General features: G+C 33.6%; 2 protein-coding genes across 2 annotated transcripts; both read right to left on the reverse strand.

The window, feature by feature from the left end:
- Positions 1–180: 180 nt before the first annotated feature.
- Tsp_04016 (collagen alpha-2(IV) chain) lies at positions 181–287 on the reverse strand (the record flags this gene model as incomplete). Its single annotated transcript, XM_003374782.1, has 1 exon — positions 181–287. A coding segment is annotated over exon 1 (107 nt), but the record flags the coding sequence as incomplete, so codon positions are not given.
- Positions 288–5,821: 5,534 nt separating this feature from the next.
- On the reverse strand, positions 5,822–22,221 carry Tsp_04017 (DNA repair protein Rad4). Its single transcript, XM_003374783.1, has 30 exons — positions 21,817–22,221; positions 21,246–21,339; positions 19,751–19,894; positions 19,062–19,339; positions 18,881–18,946; positions 18,671–18,803; positions 18,354–18,555; positions 16,089–16,644; positions 15,700–15,903; positions 15,492–15,628; positions 14,615–14,732; positions 14,303–14,554; positions 14,097–14,208; positions 13,866–14,040; positions 13,643–13,797; positions 13,332–13,543; positions 12,705–12,800; positions 11,895–11,984; positions 11,373–11,737; positions 11,020–11,263; positions 10,805–10,853; positions 9,803–9,937; positions 9,640–9,754; positions 8,412–8,712; positions 7,947–8,055; positions 7,384–7,542; positions 7,232–7,289; positions 6,980–7,160; positions 6,222–6,428; positions 5,822–6,082 (listed from the first exon to the last, which is right to left on the reverse strand). Exons 1-30 carry the CDS (start codon positions 22,219–22,221, stop codon positions 5,822–5,824), a joined length of 5,613 nt encoding a protein of 1,870 aa, XP_003374831.1.
- Between the last annotated feature and the right edge of the window lie 1,287 nt (positions 22,222–23,508).

Consider the following 23,508-nt stretch of genomic DNA (forward strand, 5'->3'; position numbering starts at 1 on the left):
CATGATTTTCCCCTATCAACTAATCCTACATGATCTTCATCGTTATGAATTAACGCAGCATTGGCCTTTTGTTACGTCTGTGAAAATGGTAACATATTTTATTCATTGTGTCTTTGTAATGAAGAACCTTTCACGCTCGACTTCGGCACATCGCATCTTCTCCAACGTGTCGAAACTTACCTCAGTTCAGCAACGAACGCAATTGACCAACAAGCGATTCGATCCAACCTATCCAACCATCCGTTCACCCGCTCGTGACTTGCTCCACTTTTCTTCTCCATGTGCATTACGGTTTATTACGTGTTTATGTATTTGTATGCAATGCTTTCCATGTGTCAGAGTTTTTACAAAATTAAAGTAAAAAAAAAAGAATCAGAAAAAAAGTATTTGGAGAAATAAATTGAACAAAAATCAATAGAATGTACAATATAAGAAGAAAAACAGTGAAAATAAAAAAGAATCAAAAAATAATGGGAGGAATTGAAAATCAATAAAATGTATAAAATAAAGGAAGCAAAAATAAAGTTTGAATGGAAAAATAATTTTCAAAATAAAAAGAATTTGCTTTGGAAAATGTTCAAAATGTATAACTATGTAAGAAAAAAAACAAAAATTATTTCGACACAGGAAAGCAATTGCATACGTAAATTTTGCTGCGTGAAAGACCAAGTACTGCATTAATTCAAAACTCAGCCATGTAGGTTTGTCTTTAACTTAATTAAAACTATGGGATAACTTCACCCTTTCGAAGTATCCCTAGCCCAGACTTACAGAATTGGGACCCACGGGGAACCGCATATACCTTTTGTCTTTTCTTGTTCTGCTTCGTGCCGTCCGCGATCCGCTTCGTGTCTTCTGTGATCCGCTTCGTGTCGTCCGCGATCTGCTTCCTCTACGAATCGCCCGTGTTTTCGCTTTTTCTTTTCTTCATTGTTCATATCTATAAGAATGTTAAATGTTAAGTGAAAAATTTTGTCGCTTCATCACATAGCAAAATTGAAAAGTTGAACAATGAATTTTGAAATAAAAGAAGTAACTATTTTCAATTATAAATAACATTAACAAAATGATTATACAGATAGTTTCGAAAAAAAAGTAACAGAACGAAAAATATGGAATACTTTCAACAATTATAAATGGTCTTCAGTGCTTAGGGAACGATGTAAATAAACTAAGAGAACGTTTCACGATGCTACTACTTGCCACGTAAGTCAAACGAACGACTGCACCCTTACTGATGATAAAGCACCTTTTATGGCGATCGTTATTTGCATAGCGCAGCGCTGGAAACCGGTTTTTGTGCAATGAAACTTCTTACTGACGATTAACTCTAATATGAACAGGAGAAATGCACTGTTCAATATGAAAATTCAACAATGACCTTAACGTTTACAATTCAGTCAAAATGTAAACTATCTGGCAGAAAACGCCATAACAAAAACACTAACTTAGTCAAAATACGCCTTCGCATGTTTGAATTTGAAATTTGAAAATTCAAAAATGCCCTACATAAATGAAAATTGATTTCTTATACAAAAAGGCACTTTCAAGTGAATCGTTTGCAAGTGAACGTTATTTTTGCTTATGAAAAAATAATTTTCGATAGATACTGATGTTCTTTTATAGACAAAAACGTAAGGGCGATAAAAATGCTTTCTAAAGACCAATTCTTACCTAGTCTCAACATAGTATAAAAGTCGAAAGATGGAATTTCGCAGTGAAAAATATCTTACTTACATCTTATTACATATAACACGTTTAAGTAACTTATAGGAATAACTTTACCCTTTGGATTTCAGTTTTACAGAATCAAGACAAACAAGAAACCGCACATACTTTTTCTCTTTTATTGTTCTACTTCGTGCCGTCCGCGCTTTGTTTCGTGTCCACTACGCTTTCAGTTTTTTCTTCATTGTTCATATCTGCAAATATGTAAAATATTAAATCAAAAATGTTCTCGCCTCATCACGTAGTGAAAGTAACAACAAATTGAAAATTGACTTTTCTTCATTAATATAATTGTATATTAATTAACTGGTTTTAATTAAGCGGTAACGTTCAGAAAGTAAAAAATATTAAAAAATTTGAAAAAGAATAACACAAGTAGAAAAAGGAATTACTTTTCAGCAATTAAAAATCGACTTCAGCAACTATTTAACGTCATAAACTCAGAGAACGTTTCACGACGCTACCACTTGCCACGTAAGTCAAACGAACGAGTGCGCCCTAACTGACGATAAGGCACCTTTTATGACGATCGTTATTTGCATAGCGCAGCGCTGGAAACCGGTTTTTGTGCATTGAAACTCCTTACTGAGAATAAACTCTAACCTATGCCGCGATACAATATGAACAGGAGAAATGCACTGTTCAATTTGAAAATTCAACAATGACCTCAACGTTTACAATTCAGTCAAAATGTAAACTATCTGGCAAAAAACGCCATAACAAAAACACTAACTTAGTCAAAACACGCCTTCGCATGTTTGAATTTGAAATTTGAAAATTCAAAAATGCCCTACATAAATGGAAATTGATTTCTTATATACAGAAAGACCCTTTCAAATGAATAATTTGCAAATGAAAGCTTGTTGTTTAGCTACGGAAAAATGATTTGCAACAGTTGCAGATACCCTTAATGGACAAACACTACGCGCGCAGCGTTAAAAGTGGTTTAAGTGAGATGAAAATTATTGTCAAGATGAATTCTTACCTCGTCTCGACATAATATGAAAAACAAAAAGTACCGTTTTACAGCGAAAAATACCTTACTTATTACAAACTTAGGTAACTTAATAATTATACAAAGAAATTATGTTCTTAACACTGCCTCACACACAGAAGGAATCGCATTTACCTCGTTTCATCTCTTGTTCTGCTTCGTGCCGTCCGTGATTTGGTTTGTGTCGTCCGCAGTTTCACTTTCGCTTTGCTTCATTAATTTCACCTGTAAAAATGATATATTAAATCAAAACTTCTCTCATTCCATTACAAAGTAGACTTACAACAAATATGATAATTAAGTGCTTTTTAATTAAAAGGTAATTCTTTCAAAAATGAGTATTCAAATGTTTTGAAGAAAAGTAACACAAGTAGAAAAAAAGAGGAATTACTTTTCAGCAATTTAAAATAGACTTCTGCAAAAACTATTTAGGGTCATAAACTCAGAGAACGTTTAACGACGCTACCACTTGCCACGTAAGTCAAACGAACGAGTGCGCCCTAACTGACGATAAGGCACCTTTTATGACGATCGTTATTTGCATAGCGCAGCGCTGGAAACCGGTTTTTGTGCACTGAAACTCCTTACTGAGGATAAATTGTAACTTATGCCGCAATACAATATGAACAGAATAATATGCACTGCTCAATTCAATCAATAAAAACTATTTGAAAATTCAAAAATGACCTTCACGTTTACAATTATGCAAAAAATAAACTATCTGGCAGAAAACGCTATAACAAAAAAATTGACTTAAATTTTAAGTGAGCAATTTTCTGGCAAAAGCTTGTTTACAGTTAGTTGCTACTGAAAATTCTTATTCAATTTCGAAAGATCGTCTTCTAATAATAGGTAAACAATGTATACAGGGTGCTATTAAATCGAACTTAATTGTACGAAAATTTGTCGTTGATTAAGTCACCCATCATCTCATATTGATAATTCGTAAAGAGTATATTCAGAAGTTGTGCTCAATATTGTGAAGTGATTACGACATAAAAGTAAAAAGAACTGCCACTTACTGCCAATTGAGTCATCTTCGCATTGTCCATATTCATGCTCTTTGGATGTGGATTGAAAAATTATTTTTCAGAAATTATTCCAAAAAATAATAATGAATAGAAAGAGAGCAAATCTATGGTTTGGCGTTCAACGTTGGCTGAAGTTAATTTTCAAATCAATACGCAGTGCTTCCATCCACGGACGGCGTCAAACTAAAATTATTTCCATTGTGTCAATAAAGCAAATGAACTCGCATGCAAATTTTTATTTTATTCATTGCTACTGATAAATATATCACTAGTGCACATTTTTCATTGCGCTTTATTTACTTAACTAATGCACTTTGTTTCAGAAAAATCTTAACTGTAGCCGTAAATTATTAAAATATAAAAACACTTCTCATTGAGAAAACACTAATTTCATCTTTTTTACTAAACTTATTTCAAATACTACAGTTAATATAAATACAAGAAATAAAATGCTATTTAATTCATTTTATATTAAATGTCGACTTGTAAGAAGAGATGATTTGAAAAAACAATTCAAATAGAGTAACAAATTAAACTACATTACAGCTATTTGAAAATTCAGAAATGACCTTGCTATTTAAAATTCAGTCAAAATATAAACTATCTGGCAGAAAACACCATAACAAAAACACTGACTTAGTCAAAACACGCCTCCGCAGGGCTGAATTTGAAATTTCAAAATTCAAAAATGCCCTACATAAATGGAACTCATAGCAGAAAGCTTACATATACATATAGTAACAGAATAAAAGAAGCTTACATATAGTAAAGTTACATAACTTTCTCTATGAAAAACACTATTTTGCATAATAGAAAGCACTGATCGCTTAGAGATATTCGATCTGTTCTGTTCACAATGAAATTCAATGCAAAACGCAAGTGCAAATTGAAAAAATGGACATTTTCTACAGTTATGTCTAAACGCCGGAGTTTAATAACAATAAATTGAAAATACATTTTTTGACACAACTCACGTTTGAACTACATATACATAACTGGAAATTTTGTCTTGTTTTTTTAATTTTTGTTACAATTCAAATGTGATGCTTAAATAAATTGCTCAGATATACTATCGTTCATGCAAAACATGAGGAAAGTATGTTTTATCATTGAAACTTTTACCTGGATTCAGTTTGGTTCACTTGTACTCTTGCTACGCGGCACTATAGTTCATACAAAATCACTCAAATGAAATTAACCACGGGTACAAACAACATTTGCTTTTCTCTGATTGGTCTCTTACTTTGCATCTTTCTTATCGGTGATTTGGCAATCAATGTACTGTACATTACAGTACTTTTAAATTAACTTGCATAATTTATTTTTACAGTATAGTTGAACTTAAAGTAATTTTTCTCCGTTCCATATTTCAGTTGTTTGTTTTGCAATCTATGCTTTCGATTCTGTGTTTCTATAAGAAAAAAAATGTCTGTACAATTGCGTCATAAATGTTAGAAAACACTTCTATAATTATGACATTCACATAACCAAACAATGCAGCAATTATCTCATTGAATTATGAATAGAATGTCAACTGCATCTGAAAAATTAAAAGCACTTAAATCATAAACATTACAATACGTTTTCCATTGACTGTTCGTGTACACTGTAATGTACAAAGAGTTGAATTATGTGCAATAATACCGACATTTAGCATATAATCTATACAATCATATTACTATATTTGATTTGTGTTAATACAGCTGTATTTTGAAAGACATTTCACAAGAATACGAAAAATGTTAAAAAATTTATTTCACTGACGAAAAGCAAATTTCTTTATTGAATCACATCTCAATATTCTAAGTTTCATTATGTGGGATCCATATTAACTTAATTACCAGTTCGATACTATACCGTATTTTATTAATTCGCTCTTAATGATATTACTTTCCGATATCACGACGATCTGATCTGATCTGATCTGTTCAGGGTCGCAAACTCTGATGAAAATCAGGACGGTAGGCAAGGAGAGCTGAGAAGTCAGCAGTTTCAGCAGTAGAGTTGTTGTAAAGTCGCTGTATAAGACGAGTGTTGTCTGAAATAGCTACTGAAAAAGAAAAAAACTTTAATCTGATAGTCTTTCTTCAGTGTTGAAATGCATGTCAAACTGATGTCGACACTGTGGCCATGCTGATTTGTTCAAATCTTCCACAGACGTTGAAGCGGTGCTGTTATTTCGCTGATTATGGATAAGCTGCCCGTCTGACTGTGACAATTCAGACCCTGCACTTTTAGTGCTGGGCAAGAATTTCTTCTCAACCCTCGCTTTGATCAACACACTTCTGACCATTTTACGCCAATTTTTCAACGCCCGCATCGTTTTTCGCTTTAAAACAGAAATAACATAGCATTACGGTAAAACAATACCGTAAATATACTTGAAATGGAAAGATTCAAAAAGCAATAATAATTCAGAACCAATTCTACGAAAATCAACTTGAAAAATCACCAGTTTCAATTCATACCTCTTTTTCTTTAACAGCAATATGAACTTGCTCCTCCAGCCAGGCAGCTTCAAGAATCTCCTTATGTTCTTTGCAAACTACACAACCTTCAATTCTAACAGTAGAAAATTGAAAAGTCAAAAAATAGCGACGACTAATTCCGCATTGCGCATATATTTTTATACATTGGATGGCTGCTTCTGCAATGAAATTCCCAACCAACAACCGCTGGAGCACAGTCAATATTCAACTTTCTCGCAATGCTGAGTAGCCCGGGTTCTAAGAACAAAAATGATAATCGTTTCACCGACAAATAATGTTTATTTAAAAATAAAAAAACATTTCTCAAAAGCATGAAAAATTTTTGTACCCGTATTTATATGCTTGATTTAAAAAGTAATTCAAAATACTTACGGATCATATACACAGTACCAGGAGGTAGCATGCTCATCTGGTACAGTTCAACATTGCCATACTCGTTTTTTGGTACAATTCCCTGAAATAAAAAAAATAAAATACAAATGACAAATAAATAAATAAATAACAATGAGAAATGAAATTTATAATATAATCTAATATAATGAAACTCACATCTTCAGCCGGTTTTGGTATGTATGGTTCAGTCTGCCAAATGCCAAATAAATTCAACGGCCGGTCGACTCGTAGCTCTTTAGGAACAGTCTACGCGCACATAACAATAGAAAAGAAGATCAAAATAATAAAAACTAATCAATCAAGCGTATGTTAATGCTATTGACCATTTTCGGTCTCCCTTTCACCACTTTGTAAGGCTGTTCGTTTGCTTTGATAACACGAGCTTCACGAATCCAAGCTTCTTTTCCTTTCAAATTCATAACTGCCGTACGAGGATACACTGCTTCTTGGCCAATATAACCAACAGGTTGCAGATCAGCAGGATACAGAGCTTCGAATTTCAATAAATCTCGCTTCAGTACGTACCTTCAAATTTTATTAAATTTAAACAAAATCAAAAACAAGAAGCAAAAAAAATTTTTTCTCATTCTTCTTACAACGGATGATTTTTGTAATCTGATCTCTTCTTCGGTAGCGGCTTTTCGCTCAACATCTCTACATGGAACAGATTAACAATCAGTAACAAATTTCACAAATGCACAATCGAATTCCAAAAGAACTATAAAAAAAAGCAAAATAACGCGCTTACTTTCCAGGAACAAATCTTCAAGACGATTGCGCAATTTGTTTGCAGGTTGGAATAAATCCAACGTCAGCTGAAACCAAGAATCCGAAAGACGACGACGTTTGAAATCGACGGTGCCATAATTGCTCGCATAGCGAATGGTTACATCTCTGACAGCATGCTCTAATCGCCAATATAACAACAGACAGTCATAATGATGTTTATGATGATGAAAAAAAAAATTTTTTTTTCAAACTAATTATACATACCATTGTCAAACGAGAAACAATAATGTGCTGCTGCATTGCACATGCTATTTGGTGGAATCGACTGACAATCTGCCACTTTCCGTTCAACACTGACGCCTGAAGAGCACAAAAAAAGTAAATAAATAAACAAATAAATAATACTGCACAAAAATCAGTGATTCAAAAATTCAATGTTTCAAAGACTCACAAAACCATTTCTCTTCGGGTTCAATGTACAACTCTGGCCAAAAATCAATCACTACAATTCAATTTGTGTTCATCCATTTCCCAGCAGTCGTTTTGATTATTCGTACAATCAGAATAAGCAAACAAACATACCCAATTCGTCCTGATTAGAAAGATCATCGTCCACTCTACTGCTTGAGTTCAATTTTTTCCTTTTCTCAGGCTTCTTCTCATTTAACTTGTCTGTAAAAAGTACTTCTGTCTGAAAACATCAGTTATTATATAAATAAATAAATAAATAAATATAAACATATTCTATATAAACAGCACATCAACAACACTGAGATCGAACATGTCGGTAGGACGCAAAGCCATAATAATACGAACATCAAAGCCGATGCATCTCGCAAAGCTGACAAATACCTGAACAAAAAATTGAATATTATTTCACTTGAGAAAACACTGAGAAAAAAAAACAAATGTATTTTATAACCAAAGTCCAATCACGAAAACTGTAAATTTTTCCCGAGGACATCTTCGACAGCAAATAATCGATCTGAGCAATATAAGAAACAGTAAAATAAGAATGAAATATCAAAGCACCGAAAATCCACTCACCGGATCTGTACTAAGACTGCCGCAAGGTTCTAAATATTTCAATGGATAATTTTTATGAAACCAACGAATAAATTTTGAAGCAAAATTTCTCGTTCGCAGTTCTGGTTCACGGATATCCATTTCAATAGGAATCAGTGACATGGCAGTAGCTCGAACTTGTTCGTCATTGCAACACTTGGACAAAAATATACCATGCGCAATTTCTGCCAACAGGTAAACTTTGTGACGCCTAATTCGTGCTAATTTTGTCACTTTCGAAACAAGCCGTTGCAGCAGTGTCTTCTTCTTATTCGCCGATGGGCTGAACATATCAAGAACACAGAAATAAAATAACAACAGCAACCACGAGAAGAATAAGTAAAAACAACAATGCAAATACTTTTCAGGCTGTTTGAAATGCAGTTGTATGGTTGCCGTTGATGTTGACGGTCGGTCAATGATTTCCACATCTGCTCAATACCATCATCATCATCATCATCATCACAGCAAACTTTCAATGATTATTAACATAGCAGTTGTAATTACCCTTCACATCTTCCCATTCAGAATCTGACGAATTCGTTTCATCCACTTTCACTTTAGCAATACGCTTTTTCTCCCTTTTTTTATGAACCACATGGTCACTGTCGTCATTGTTTTTATCACATTTTTTTCTGGGCTTACATTCAGAAATTTTATTGCGCATTTTAGCACTGGCAGGTTTCGAAAAACATTCCCCTTCAATATTAAATTAATGTTAAAAATTCAAGTTCAACTTGCAAAATATACCATCGTCGTCGTCGTCGTCGTCGACAACAGAAGTTGACCGCAACTTGTGACTGTTGCCTTTTTTAATTTCTTTTCTAGTATTTAATCCACTTTCACGTTGACGCTTTCGTTTGTTACGTTTCGAATCTGTTTCACAAAAAAAGACAAAATATAACAAAACATGCGATGAAGATAAACTGAACAAAGCAAATAAATAAATTAATTAATTAATTAAATAATCCTTTACATTCAGAATCATCGTTTGAAAAATAAGGAGAAACTACAACGCCACCTTCACCTTCATCATCATCATGCTTTTGCTTTGGTGACAGTTGTTTTTGCTTTTGCTTTTGCCTTTTCCCTTTCGCTACAAAAACAAATAACAGCTATTCCCATTAATACAAATAATAAAAAAAGAGTAATATCAGAAAATTTATAGAACGCATTAAAAAATGGACTCAGTGATGATCTTAAAACCAACCGACCGTTCAATTGTGCATGACTTTCATTTTCAACTACAGTACCGAAGCTGTCATCTATCTGCCCCGTTGATTCGCATGCTCTCGCTTGACTGCGTTTGCTCGCACCTCTTCTGGCTACAACAGTGCTGTAAACAGCAAACGAACAAGCAAAACCTCACTTACGCCTGTCAAAATACGTGGACGTGGCAACTTTGCGTTTCCTGGTTGTTTGAGAAGCCATTTTGGTCGCTGCTACTTCATACAGCGCATTTGGTTGTTCTGTCCATGTTGATTTGGAAAAACAGTGTACAAAAAATCCTGTCATCGAAATAAATAATAAAAGAAGACAAAAATCAAAAATCATCAATAAACCCATCGTTTGCGATTTTCCCGCGCTATTATTCATGAATACAAAATTACAAATGACGACGACAATTGTAATTTTTTACTTTATAATCAAGCTCATATGTAAGTACAAAAGGTTAAAATTACACAAGTAGTAGTAATTGAAAAAAAAACATAGTGCACCGGATTGGTCAAAGTGTTAAACACCTAAACAGTGTGAATGAATGAATGTGCAATAAAAAAATTCAATAAAAAATAAGAGAAGAAACCATTAAGGTCTCAGATCAATCAAAGATCCATCAATCGTGTTGTCCATGCAAACGTGATCGCAAGTCTTAAAACAAACAAACTTATTATTTATTTATTTATTTATTACGAAGAAAAAAAATAATTTCCACCAAAATTACCTGAAAGACGGGCGGATTTTGTGAATGTGGATGAAAGCCAGTTCTTTTACAATTGGCGATCACTTTCAGTCCGTATGGAGATGTCAGCATGAAAACACCAATTCTTAAAAAGATCAAACAACGAACATGACGATAAATCTATCATTCTGAAGGCTTTTACTCGTTGTACTTCGGAGCGCAAACAATAGCAACCGCTTCTGGAAACAACAACTGATAAGAGCAATGGGTGTGCAAATCAACACTGGAAAGAAATGCACTTTGCGTTGGATGGGTCTAAAAATTAGATAATTTTTTTAAAAAAATCTCATATTCCAAAGAAAAAAATATGAAAATAATAGACAAACATGAATCCATCCAAGCGTAATCAAACCCAGATCATCTTGTATTGTGAACATTTCTTCTTCGTGATGCGCTACGCACGAATTCGACGTACCAGACTGTTTGGGTACAATAACGTGCGTAACAACAAAGCTGCTCTGTATCTGAAAATGCAAATCACACATTACACAACAATGCACAAAGTGCAAAAATCGCGAACAAAACTTCAGCTCTTCGGTAAAATTTAAAACAAACCTGCTAATAAATAATTTTTAAAAAAGTAAAAGTAGTCTCATACTTTTTTCAATTAAAAATAATAAACAGAATTACCAATTTCCCAGATAAAATGCCGCAAGTTTCAATTTCCTGAGCAGTGTTCAAAGCAGCAGCATCCAAAAATCGAAAAACCAAATTCTTCGGTATGATCACCGGCTGAAGACCACTGTATTTGGATACTGGTGTGGAAGACGGTGGAGGGGCTACAACCGGTAGAGGGGGTCGAACTGGCGTCGACGTTGTTGTCGTTGTCTTCGTTTTTAATTTAGGTTTCGTTGAACGATCAAAAGTTGGTTTTCTGATGATAATAAATAATTATGGGAATTTTTACAGATTCAACACAAATTATCAACAAGTGAATCAAAAAAAAAGAAAAAAAAACAAGAAAAATCAGCCATATAACTTACGGTGGTCTACTACTGCTTTCTGCTGCTTGTAGATTTTCCACAACTGTAGGCGGTATACCGACCGTTTTTGCCCGATTATTTGCATTCTCCAATTCAATAAGATCATCAACGTTGAACGTCGAATACGTATCATTGGTTTCGTCATTTTCCCGTGATATGTCCTGATGACTGACAGACGATGTGCTTGGAGCAACAACAGCAGGAGGTGTGACACGATCATGTTGACTGTAGTAATTGGAAACGCGCCCGTGCGAAACTGCAGAATTAGTCGAAAGGGCGTGGTTGTAATCCGAAGTCTCGGACGTACTTGTAACTTTATGCTCACGTTGCTGCTCTTTAGCATTGTTCACTTCGTTCGCCTGCTTCTGCAACGCATTCATGTATTGCAATTCGCATTGCTTGGTAAGTTCAACTTTAAGTCGTTCGGCCGCATCAAACGCATCTCGCACATTTTTCATTAACTAAACGATAATTTAATTTAAAAAAAAATTGAAATTACAAACGTGAAACAAAATAAAATACCTTTTTATATTCATCACGTTCTTCTCTACAAAACTTGCTGTATTCTGGATGTTTGGGAAAATGATCGACAAGTAACCTAAATATTGAAAACTAAAACAATCAAATAAAAACCGACCGACATAATATGATTATATGAAAAAGTAAAAATCAAATTTTTCAAATGCAACATGAAAATATTATAATTACACAATGAATCTCGTATACGAACGATAAGCCAATTCGACATTGTTGTCCAGCTCGTAGACGCCAGCAATGAAGTACAGTTCACCGGCCGAACGGGCGTATTTTTTCATCGCAATATTCGGATAGAATTGAATATTACTCGCTTCAGAAGTGATTTCTTTCACCAACATTTTCGGCTTTATCGGTTCCATTTTTTACACAACAACAACAATAACAACAAACTAAACAAACATTAAAAACATATGCTCTAGCAATTTAAAATTAAGAAAAAAAAATCCATCAAAGGATTTCGACATTTCGATGAGAACACAAAATCAACCAAGTCAGAAGCAAGCAAGCAACCAAATATCAGTCATTTACTTATACTGTGACATAAACGTATATATTAGAACTTTTCTCTTCACACATGATAGTATATAGAATGATAAATAAATAAATAAATAAATAAATAAAACTAAATTCAGTTTACGGAACGAAATGATTAAAATTTTCTTCACAGCAAACATTTGTACGTATCAATAACGGAAGTGATTGTCCGCTCGGCGCCTGCGTCAGTAACATTCTGAAAATGAAATTATTCAAACCAATCATCAACCGCAACAGTTTGTACACAAATGCTGAACTTACGGCTTCTTTCATGAAATCTAAAAATTTTTCCAGAGTTTCAATTACAGGCTTGAAAGTACCACCTGGCATTCCATGCTGAATACCACTAACTATACTCTGAAACAGAAATAAACGTATCACAGAAAAAGAAATCCCTCAGCTAGGATATTGAAAATTAAAATCTTCTTTCACCTCATCTTCTTGCATCAACAGTCCCAAAATAAGTCCCACGTGCGCAGCCACGGTACACTCTTCCATGTGCTTACTCGCAATAACCAATGCTAAAAATACAATTTAATCATAATCAAAAAAGAAAACTTTTTATTTTATTTAAAAAAAGATTTCACAAAATATATATGTGACAAATTCTAATGGAAAATTTTACGATTGATTGTCGATGAAAACTCACCAGCTTTAACGGTTTCTTGAAAACTCTTCTGCTGCATGTCAAGAGATTTAGCTGTTGTTTGACTGCTGCCTTCAATTTCGTTATTCATCTCGTCGTCAGCAGACTGAGCATTTGCTATTCTCTGAGAGAAAAGCTAAATAGAAGCAAAGATTAATAGATGAACAAAAAAAATAAATAATCATAAAATAAAAGAATAAAAATACTCTTGTCAATGCTTGAACAGTCGGAAGCGAGATCACTTTGTCTCCATCTAACAACTGCACCTCACTGTGAATAACAACTCTTCGACCAGACTGATGATGCTCAATATAGTTGATTACAAAACTCATGAACAAAATCTGCATGTCGTAGCGCTTCGATTCAGGCAAGTAACGGGGAATGTAGAATGTTACACATTCAACGCATCTTCTTATAAAACCTCCGCTGGCGCTTAATTTGGAGCAACAAATTTCTACAAACGAACAACAAATAACGGTTTAACTACTACTACTTACCACGAGATACAATTCATAGTAGAATTAGAAAAATAAAAAAAAACAAGTAAAATTACCATTATTGTTGGACAAATTGCAAAGCAAACGGAAAAGTTCCGAAAAAACAATCAAAAGCAATGAAGACACCTGAGCTGATGGAGAATTTTTATCCTCAACATTCGGCATACTTTTCTCTTTGGCAATGATGCCATTCAAGCAGAAATCAAAAAGTCTTAAAGCAAAATCAAAATACATAAGCAACATATAACACGAACATCCATCAGTCAAATGATTAATTACGTCAAAAGACTGTCAAGCATGCCCAGGCTATCGTTAGTAACCAAATAGCCTTTGTTCTGAGAAGCTTTCGTAGTGACGTTTTCCAGAATTCGCAAAGCACGTTGCAAGCAAAGCAACGGATAAATGCATGCTTCGTCACCTTTTGCTTTGGAAATTTTCTTCGTCTCATCAGCAACTGAATCATTATCAATCAGTACTATACAGACAGATAGATCTACTACGAAAATCTACCTCTGAGCGCTGCAATCTCTACTCCGCCATTCAAACGCATCTCCTGTTTAAAAGCATCCGAATCACTTCGACTGCTAATGAAAACCAAACTTTCCAAAGCCAAAAACGAAGTCTACAAAACATATATATATATATAAATCAAATGAATAACTAAAAACAAGAAACAATTACTTTTCTGAACAGTCAAAATAAGACAGAAAACTTACGTTCAAATTCTTTTCAGTTAAATCGAACATGATCAACACTTTTCTGATGTTGCTGCTTTCCACTTCGGTACGCCAATCGCAGAGCACTTTCCAAATTTTTTCTTTGCATTTCAAAAACTCTTCATTCGTTACATCCACCTTCATCGGCTTAACTAAATTAACCAACAAACCGAGGCTGCATTCGTCAACAACCAAGCAAAGTCTGTCTCTTGACAGAAGATAGAACAGACAAGCGGTAGCCAAAGCCAAACACTGAAAAAACAAACACATCAATACTGTATAGTCCTATTCCGTATAAAATTTTCATCATACGCATACATCGTTTCCGTGGGCATCTTTAAGTGCATAAAGCACTTGCTTTGCATAGCCATGCGCTTTCAAAAAATTCCGAAACGCTGCGCTGACACATTTTTGTAATAGAGTGATCAAACTAAAAATCTCAATCTTAGAATAGAAATAAAAATGTTCAATAAAATCAAAAACAAATTTTTACATTATAACTAAAAATAATTTGAATTAAAAATAATTAAATCAAATGCAGAAAAAACCGCAATATACTATTCAAAAAATAAAACTTCAGAAAATATTTCCAATTTAAATAAAAACAAAAATATTAAAAAGAAACCACTGATAAATTAAATAATCGCTCAAAAAACAAAATATTACATTAATCGAGAAAAACAACGAAATAAGATGGTAACAAACATTTTAAAACCTGAAAATCGCATTTGAGATGGACAACTGTATTATTTCGTTGTTTACGCGAAATGACGTAAACTTCAACTTCATATTGGATAAAGTGCGAAAAAAAATATCCGTTGAATGAAGATAAATGAATCTCATATTTGAAAAAATTGCAAAAAAGGAAACATTTAAATAAAATGCAATCATTTTTATTTTCACTATTTTAACTTTACGCAACAAACAGGATGAAGAACAATTTTTTAAGCTTCACTGAAAATGAATAAAACTAAAAATTATCAAACAAAGCAAAACAAAACAAAACGTGTACGCCTGAAAAAATATTTACTCTCAAACAAACTGTAAATTATGTTCAACTAAGTTCTTCTTATAAATAAATAAAATATAAATATTAACATTATCAGTGTACCTGATGCTAGAATTGAAATACGCGCAATTTCATAATAATATACGTGTGCATTCGATGAAAAAACTAAATTTAGCCTACCTCAGACAACGCATGTTCGATGTATTTTCTTCGGATAATGCACCCAGAAGATAAACAACGTCATCGTTGTACTCCTGAGCTTCACCACTTTCATGACACTCATGAGCTTGTTTAACGTTCCGCACTACCGTGTAAAGCTTTAAAATGAAACCAGCATCGTGAAAACTGCATATTCCAATCGAACATTGCAAAATTGCAAACTACTTACCGGCTTTTCTTTACGAATGCATTGCGTTTTGTTTTGGGAAATTTCTTCACCACAGACAACCGATTTGACCGTCTTGCGCTGACGAATGCCATGAAATTTCGAAACACTGACCGATGGTGTAGCTATGTCATGTTTCGCTTTTGCTGCATTAACCTCCTTCTTTGTAAATGTTGTTTTATTCGATGACTTGGCATTTGGAGATGACTGCATAAAATTAAAACAAAAAAAATAAAATAAAATAAAATCAATCAAATTGCACATAATGATTACAGAATCTGTATTCCACTTGTGCTGGTAAACTGATTTCCAAGTTTTCTATAAAAAACATCACTAAACTTAGTATATTGCTCATGTGCGAGTACGGTTCAACGTTAAAACTGTCGTCTTACTGATGTCAAAAATTTCGTAGGATATTCTACATCAGTTTCATCCTCCGTCAAACCAACTTTGTCTTCTTCTTCTTCAAAACTGTACACTGATGATGGATCAACCTGTCGATCTTCTTTCAGCTGCGTAGCTTTACGTTTAGGCGGAGAAACAGAAGATGCAAATTGTTCGTGCTTGTCAGAGAAAAATCGTTTCGAACAATTAGTTGCAGAAACCGGAGAACTGAGACCAGCATCCACTGACGGCGACCCCGCTTCCTCATTGAGACAAATATTGGCAATACCGCGCGAAAACGATTTCTGCGAATCCTGACTGTCCGGAAGTGCTTCTGCTTCAGGAAAATCAGCATGAGACGTTGCAGGTGCTTCTGAAACCAAATTTTTGGATCTATTTCCAAACTTCGCTTTACCAGCTACAACCGAAGAAGAAGCTGTGGCACAAGATTCGTGGGACTTAATGTCTTCCAAAACTGCGTCGAACAAAGCACTTGCAGTGTCTGCTTTTGTTTCATGAGTTACTCTTGAACAACCATTCAATCCTTTCACTTTTGCATAAGTTCTGCAGCTTTTCATTATAAACCACTATCTGAGCAAAATAAAAATGCAAGTGCTCTGGATACTACAAATATATCGTCAGGTTCAAGCTACATGTCATACTGTAGTTTGTAAACTTCAAATGTATTACTTTTTCTTTCCTAACTGAATCTAATTATAAATTATCATTAATTATAACAAATTAATAAATTTAATTTAAAAACTTAACATTTTACGATCAATGTTATCGATTTTACATTTAGTATTTTAAAATCTTTGGTTACTGTAAGCTGTGACAGGTAAATACCGTAAGTGCTGTTTTCAAAGTTAGTACAAAAGAAAATTGCTTACAATTAAAAACTAATTGATATCTTTGTTAATTTTAATAAAATTTCTTTACATTTTTAATAATAATAAGTATTTAAATTACTGACAAATAGAAATGTTTTGATACTGTATATAACTTTAATACGTGAAGCAAGAATTGATTTGGATTGATTAAAATTTCTTTTCTCTGAATAAATAATAAAATTTTACCTTATTTACTCGGATAATACTTGTTTTGAACAGTTTGGGTGACAACTTTTCTAACGTAACTAGTGTGGTTTGCATACATTTGAACGTGATTGTTCAGTTTTGTATGTAACTTCAAATACATACCGAAGGATGTAGTGTTATTGTTTTGGCAGTGTTATGAAATTAAATTGGATTGTTTTGCCTAGATTTTGCTGAAATAAGTCTTATTTTTAAAAACAACATCATCTTTTTGTATAGTGAATGTCGATTTCGTAACTGAACTGTTTTGATTCAAATGGAAAAATGGAAGCAATACTGCTCTCTCAGTTCAAAGAATGAATTGATCGATTCTATTTACACAAACATTTCTTGAATATATTCATTTTTGTGCAAGTTTCATGATCATTTTTCTAAAAATAACAGCATTTTTGAATTTTCCACAATGTTCACAACTTTAACATCTTCCTCTTTTGACACTTTGTGCTTTAGTAATTTCAAGCCGTCTAAACCGGGTAAAATCATACTGTAATATAAACACAATGAAACATAAAAATTAATTTTCACTCAGCAGATAAAAAAAATACAGTTGAATAATGATGTTCACATGCCGAGCTTACTTCAAACATGCAATGCAATTTTGCATGATGACATTCATGCGGAAGTCAAACTCATCACTAGCCGATTATTGAAAATTAAAATAGCAATCAACATTATCCAGTAAATAGGTATTCTAAGATGAAAAAAAAATAACAGCAACATATTCATTTTCTCGTCTGCAGTCTAACAACAACAGCAAGCTAATTCGCTGTTTTCACAATGCAAACTGTGTTAGAGGTAACAAAATATGAAAAAAAAACATTTTTAATGAAAATGAACAAAGAGCGAAAAGCTAAACATTCTGAAAAGACAAAGCGACGTAGGAAAAAAAATTGACCAGATAAAATGCATTCACTTTTGTAACCACAGACTGGAAAAAGTCACAGGTTAGACTATTCTTCAAGCTGGAAATGAATAGTCAAAACTGACGACATCTGCAGCAAGAGAGTTGAATGCATAAAAACAGATAATGATTGGAATTTTCAAATTTAAGCATCAATTTACCGACACCTTGTAGCTGACTAGCAGGCGTTTAGAAAAATGAAGAAAATCAATAAACATTTATAAATTACTGACAACACTGTCCCCGTGCGCATAACAACCGGCTGTTTTGTTTCTCACTGATTTGAATCATTGCTGTTTTCAGATTGCGGATATTCGGATGCAATGTTAGTTGCCGATTGGACAGCGTCTCGACTACTACAACAAGCTGAATCTTCATCTTCCCGTTTATGAGACAACGAATCAATGTACTCCTGCTGGGATAACGCTAACACGTGATTCAAAAGTTCTTCTTCAGCATTCCAACCTGTCAAATTGTAATCTGAAATAGAACAACAACAACAACAACAACAATAATAATAATAATAATAATTCATAACGTGCACCCACCCACACTATTCGTTTAAATATACTGATTTTAAACAACTTTTTCATACCGTTCAACAAAAACTGGGATGTAGATGGTTGACTAGTCAAGTCTTGAGCAGTGTCACCGCAAGCTGGTAACTTACGGGACACGTTATCTTCAGTGGCACTGCTGTCCTTGGACGAATTGGCACCTTTGACATCCTAAACATGCGCACGTTGCGACATTATATTTCCTGAACATGGAGACAACAGACTGGCAACAATAAATTTCCACAGACCTCAGCTACATTGCCATGGCGTTTTCTTTCATCGGCTAACCATTGCAAATAGGATTCACAAGCAATCTTTAATTCACAATTAAAAAAATTAACACAAACAAAATCTTTTTTTTTAAAAAAGCAAATAAGCAAAAAATTCTACATGCAAAATAAATTCAGTGCAATTGTAAAACTTCCTCACCTGCTCTTGCAATTGTTCGTCAGTAGCTTCCCAATCAGTGGCATCCATCTTGTCTTTCAGCATTGCCTCTTCAATCACATCCCTTTCACTGATCAACCTTGCATCATCCATCAAATTTCGTTCTGCCAAACCAGGAAAATACTGAGGCAATCCAAGGCCAACACCAATGGTCGCCTTGAACGGATCCACAACCGAATTATAATGTATCGAACGGTGATAGCTTAAGCGTATCGGCGGATCGTTGGTATTTTTGTTTGACAAAAAAGTATTGATTGGTTCTAAAATGTTTATGTGTAAATAAAATGCATAAAACTACCATGATTTCTAAATAGAAAGTATCCGCAAAAAAATTTCAAAAATCTAAATGATTTGATTTTCAACAATGGAAAATCGCAAAATAAGATGCATAAATCGCATAAACAAATCAACCATATATTTGTGAACTGTTTTTTTTCTTCACAGTGGAATTTTAATTGGATCAGTGATGAGGACACAAAACACTAACCAATATATATATATGTATATATGTATGCTATGCGTGAAGTATGTAATACTACAGTGAATACAAACAAGTGAAAAGTTTCAGCATATTCGAGCAAATATAAATATATTACACACGTCTATGAAAAAAATAGCATAAAAGTAAAGAATAAATATTCTACGAAATTACTGTAATCAATTGAACTCACCGATATTATACTGGTAAACTTCAATAGGCCGATTGAACAGCTCGGCCATAGCTTGCATTTCAATGTGATTCCCATGCGAATAACTGAGACTTTTCCGAGCTATATAATCAGAAAAGCTTTCCGTAACAAACTGGGAAAAGTAATCTGAATTTTTCTTCTAAAACAATTTCAAATCCTAAATTGAAAATCAACAAAACTGACCAAACCATATAATTGATGCAAAGTTTTCGAACAGTATCGTGCATTTCTTGATCTCCGTAAACCTGATCCGCTAAAATTGGAAAAGAAAAAACAGACATATAAATGCATACGTAAAAAAAAGAAACAGAAAAATTATATTCCAATTACAAAGAAGAATAACAACAGTCAGTCATCCGCATCACCCCCGTAATAAAGAATAACACAGTCGAAAGTATGGATCAATAAAATCCACACACCACAAATGGGCGCATGATATGTAATCCAATAACAGCTGTTAAATTGAAGAACAAAATCATATTGTTTACTTTATTGACTAGATTGTGATTCAATGATAATTAATTATGAAGCACACGCAACTGCAAGATATTCATTCATTGAAGAGAATCATGAAAAGCAGCAGAAAAATCGCATGCTCGTGAACAAATAAATGAATAGAACACATTCGCTGCGACATAGTTGCGGCAAGTAAACAACAACAATTATCTTATTCGAGAAACTGGAACGCCACAATTTTTGATACGGATCAATAACGCATTCAAATGCGACAAATGCTATTGCATAAGTAAACAATTTCATCAACTGCAAAGCATCGAACTAAACTAACTTACTAACTAACTAACTAACTAAGTAAATTCTATTCTCATAATTTTTGCTCATCTTAAGAAAATTAAAAAATAACATTTTTAAAAACAACACTCAAGTTTGTCAGTCAGGATACTGTAAATCATATGACACTACTAGGTCACATAGACATAGTATTGCATCATTTTCCAAATAGCCATCCCCTTATTCAAGCAAAATAATTTAAACCTTAGCAATTTGCAAGCGGCATTAGAAATTATCTAAATAGTAGTGTTCAATCGAAAAGACATCATATTTATAATTAAAACATAAAACAACACGTTCGAAGGTTTTCAATCAGAAATGCACTTTCAAGACTTATCAAGTAAACAGAAAAAAAGTACATATGTGTATACATACTGTCACTTAAAAGTATCAGAATTCGTCAAGATAAAAAGAACAACAACTGATGTCTGATATAACTAAGCAAAATGTAATATTTATATTTCATCTGAAAAATAATGTTTCACCCTAATTTTCCTAAGAAATAACTGAACAATAAAAACAAAAGGCTAAGTAGACTAATTTTCCATGCATTCTGTAGAATTACTTATTTTAAAAAGTTCAGCCGACATGCCGTGTGGTAGTAAGTACAGGTAGGCATTTTTAAGCTCAGATTTGACGAACGAAAAATACAATTACTGAACTAAAGAAAAAATACACGCATACTCACCAACAGCTCGAAATAAGCAGGCACCGTCAGCTTTCATTTTCTTGATAATAAATCCTTTGGCCGTCTTCAACGCTTCTTCAAAATTTCTGTCCAACTGAAAATAACAAAAATTCGTTTTTGCAGAGTTAAAGCAAAAAAAAACACACTACTAAGTTCAAGTAAATGCAACAACGTTTCGGTGAATGGTTCAACATTACAAAGTGTACACAGGCGCACACATGTATTGACCAAAATAGTAAAAACAAATACCACAGAATAATTAACCACAAAACAATTTTTAAAAAACATGAAATAATATGGTATTTAAAAAAAGAAAACAACTTCAAAAGATTTTTAAAAAGCGACATGGCTAAAAAATCAGTCTTTATCTAGTAGATAGGAGGAAGAGATGAGAGGGAGATTGATTGGAAAAAACCGTTCAAAATGAACAGAAATAACTGTGCAACACGTTCAACTTGTGCGTCATTGCGGAAAAGCATCATTCATATATATGAAATGTAACAGTAGAAAGAAATAAGAATGAACATCATCAGAAAAAAATGAATGTACAAATAAATTCAACAAAAAATACCTGGTCTTCATCCACACCGGTGTTCAATTCCTCGTCGTATTCGTCTTCACTGTTGTAGCCCTGCTTGACCGGAGCCGTGGAAGTTGAAGGCAAGGTGTGACTAAGATTTTTTTGCTTTGTACGATGTCCGCGCTCCTGTCGACCGGGGTTGACAGTGGCCAAGCGCTTCCGGCTTCCGCTTCCGAAAAAGACCGACTCTCCTTCTGGCAAGTCATAAGCTGAATGGCTAACCGGACGACGTGGAACCGTCGGTGAGTCGACGGTCGTGTGTTGGGCGTTTCTGAGACCGATCAGAGCCGCATCTTCGACGTTCAATGAGCCAGAATTGGAACTGGACGAAGAATGGTCATGACTCTGAGAGCGCGAATCTTTGCTTCCGCCCTTCTTCTTTGGTAGAATTGTCATCACATTCGACAATCAAAACGCCAGCTCTGCACAGCACCAGGAAGAAAACAGGACAGCCGACACAAAGCACGGCACGCACCGACTAAGCGATCAGCAAACTCACCCAGACTCGTGACATACACTAGCCTTTTAATCACATACAGTATACCATAATAAAAGACTACGGTAGCACATTTTTATGACATTTTAAAATTTTAAAGAGCAAACGAGACATCATAATTTATAAACTGTCGAATAGATTGACTTAAATTTAATAAACTTAAAACTTCTGTTTTATCTAACTTGATTATAAAATCAATTTACCAGAAATTTTATTTAACAAATAATCAGGTACAATTGTAAAAAATTTTAATTTAATTTTTAAATGAATTATAATAATCAAAATTTTGAATAGTTGAAATTATATCTTTATTATAAATTATCAAGTTGTGTAAAAAAATCATAAAAAATTGGAAACTCGTTCAGACGAATATTTTTTTTTCAAATAATCATCAATCTGGAGCAGCGTGAAAAAGTCTGCACTATTAAAGCACTATGAATGCGACAATACTTTAAAAGAACTAGTTTGGATTTTTTTTCCCATTCAACCCTCATTATACTCACGTTACTTAATAAATAAAGTGTACATATAACGTTCAAATTTACTTCTATTTCTTGTACTTATTTTCGTTACTTCTCACCCACATGGCCGCGTAATTTATAAACAATAACAAGCAAATACGGTGCAACTTTTTTTTTATTTTTCTTTAAGCAAGTGCTAGGCATCCAGAGCATAATTTGCGCAGAAATACAAGTTTACACAAAAATACAGGTTGCACAATGCATATATGCCAAATGAATAAACAATGTGTACTGCTAATGATAATAGTGATATAAATGTTTGGAAGGTACAAAATTAAATAATCATGCATGAAGACATATAATTTGCCAAGAAATCCACAATCGCAAGTCGAAAATAGAAATAATTTCATATATTAATTCGAAAAAGATTATTATATATGTAGGTATATATTAAGATGAACGCCGACGCTTGCGGTTGCAAGCGTTAAAAATTTGCTTATGACGTCAATATGCATGCAAAGTCACGTGTATGCCTAATAAATACAGACAAGCACAACACGCACTTACCCGCAATCTCTTGGTTTCGTAAGAAAAGTAAAACAAAAAATCAGTAACATATATAGAAAGATAAAAATTAATCAAATTGAAAAATTAAGTAATAACTATAATGAAGTAGGCTAGATTTTGAAAGTAAAACAGTAAAACAATTAAGTATCATGCAGTGCA

This window comes from Trichinella spiralis (genome assembly GCF_000181795.1).
Source record: "Trichinella spiralis strain ISS 195 chromosome Unknown Scfld5, whole genome shotgun sequence".
NCBI classification, from domain to species: domain Eukaryota; kingdom Metazoa; phylum Nematoda; class Enoplea; order Trichinellida; family Trichinellidae; genus Trichinella; species Trichinella spiralis.

Bases quoted from the DNA above. Each gene is read 5' to 3' on its own strand.
- Tsp_04017 (XM_003374783.1), bottom strand. From the start codon at position 22,221: ATGACAATTCTACCAAAGAAGAAGGGCGGAAGCAAAGATTCGCGCTCT. The intron at 13,798-13,865 runs GTAATTAATCAT...TTTTGCTTTAAG, and splicing joins ATGCTTGACAGTCTTTTGAC to ACTTTTTGATTTCTGCTTGA. The intron at 6,429-6,979 runs GTGAAAGGGAGA...ACTGTGCTCCAG, and splicing joins ACGAACAGCCTTACAAAGTG to CGGTTGTTGGTTGGGAATTT.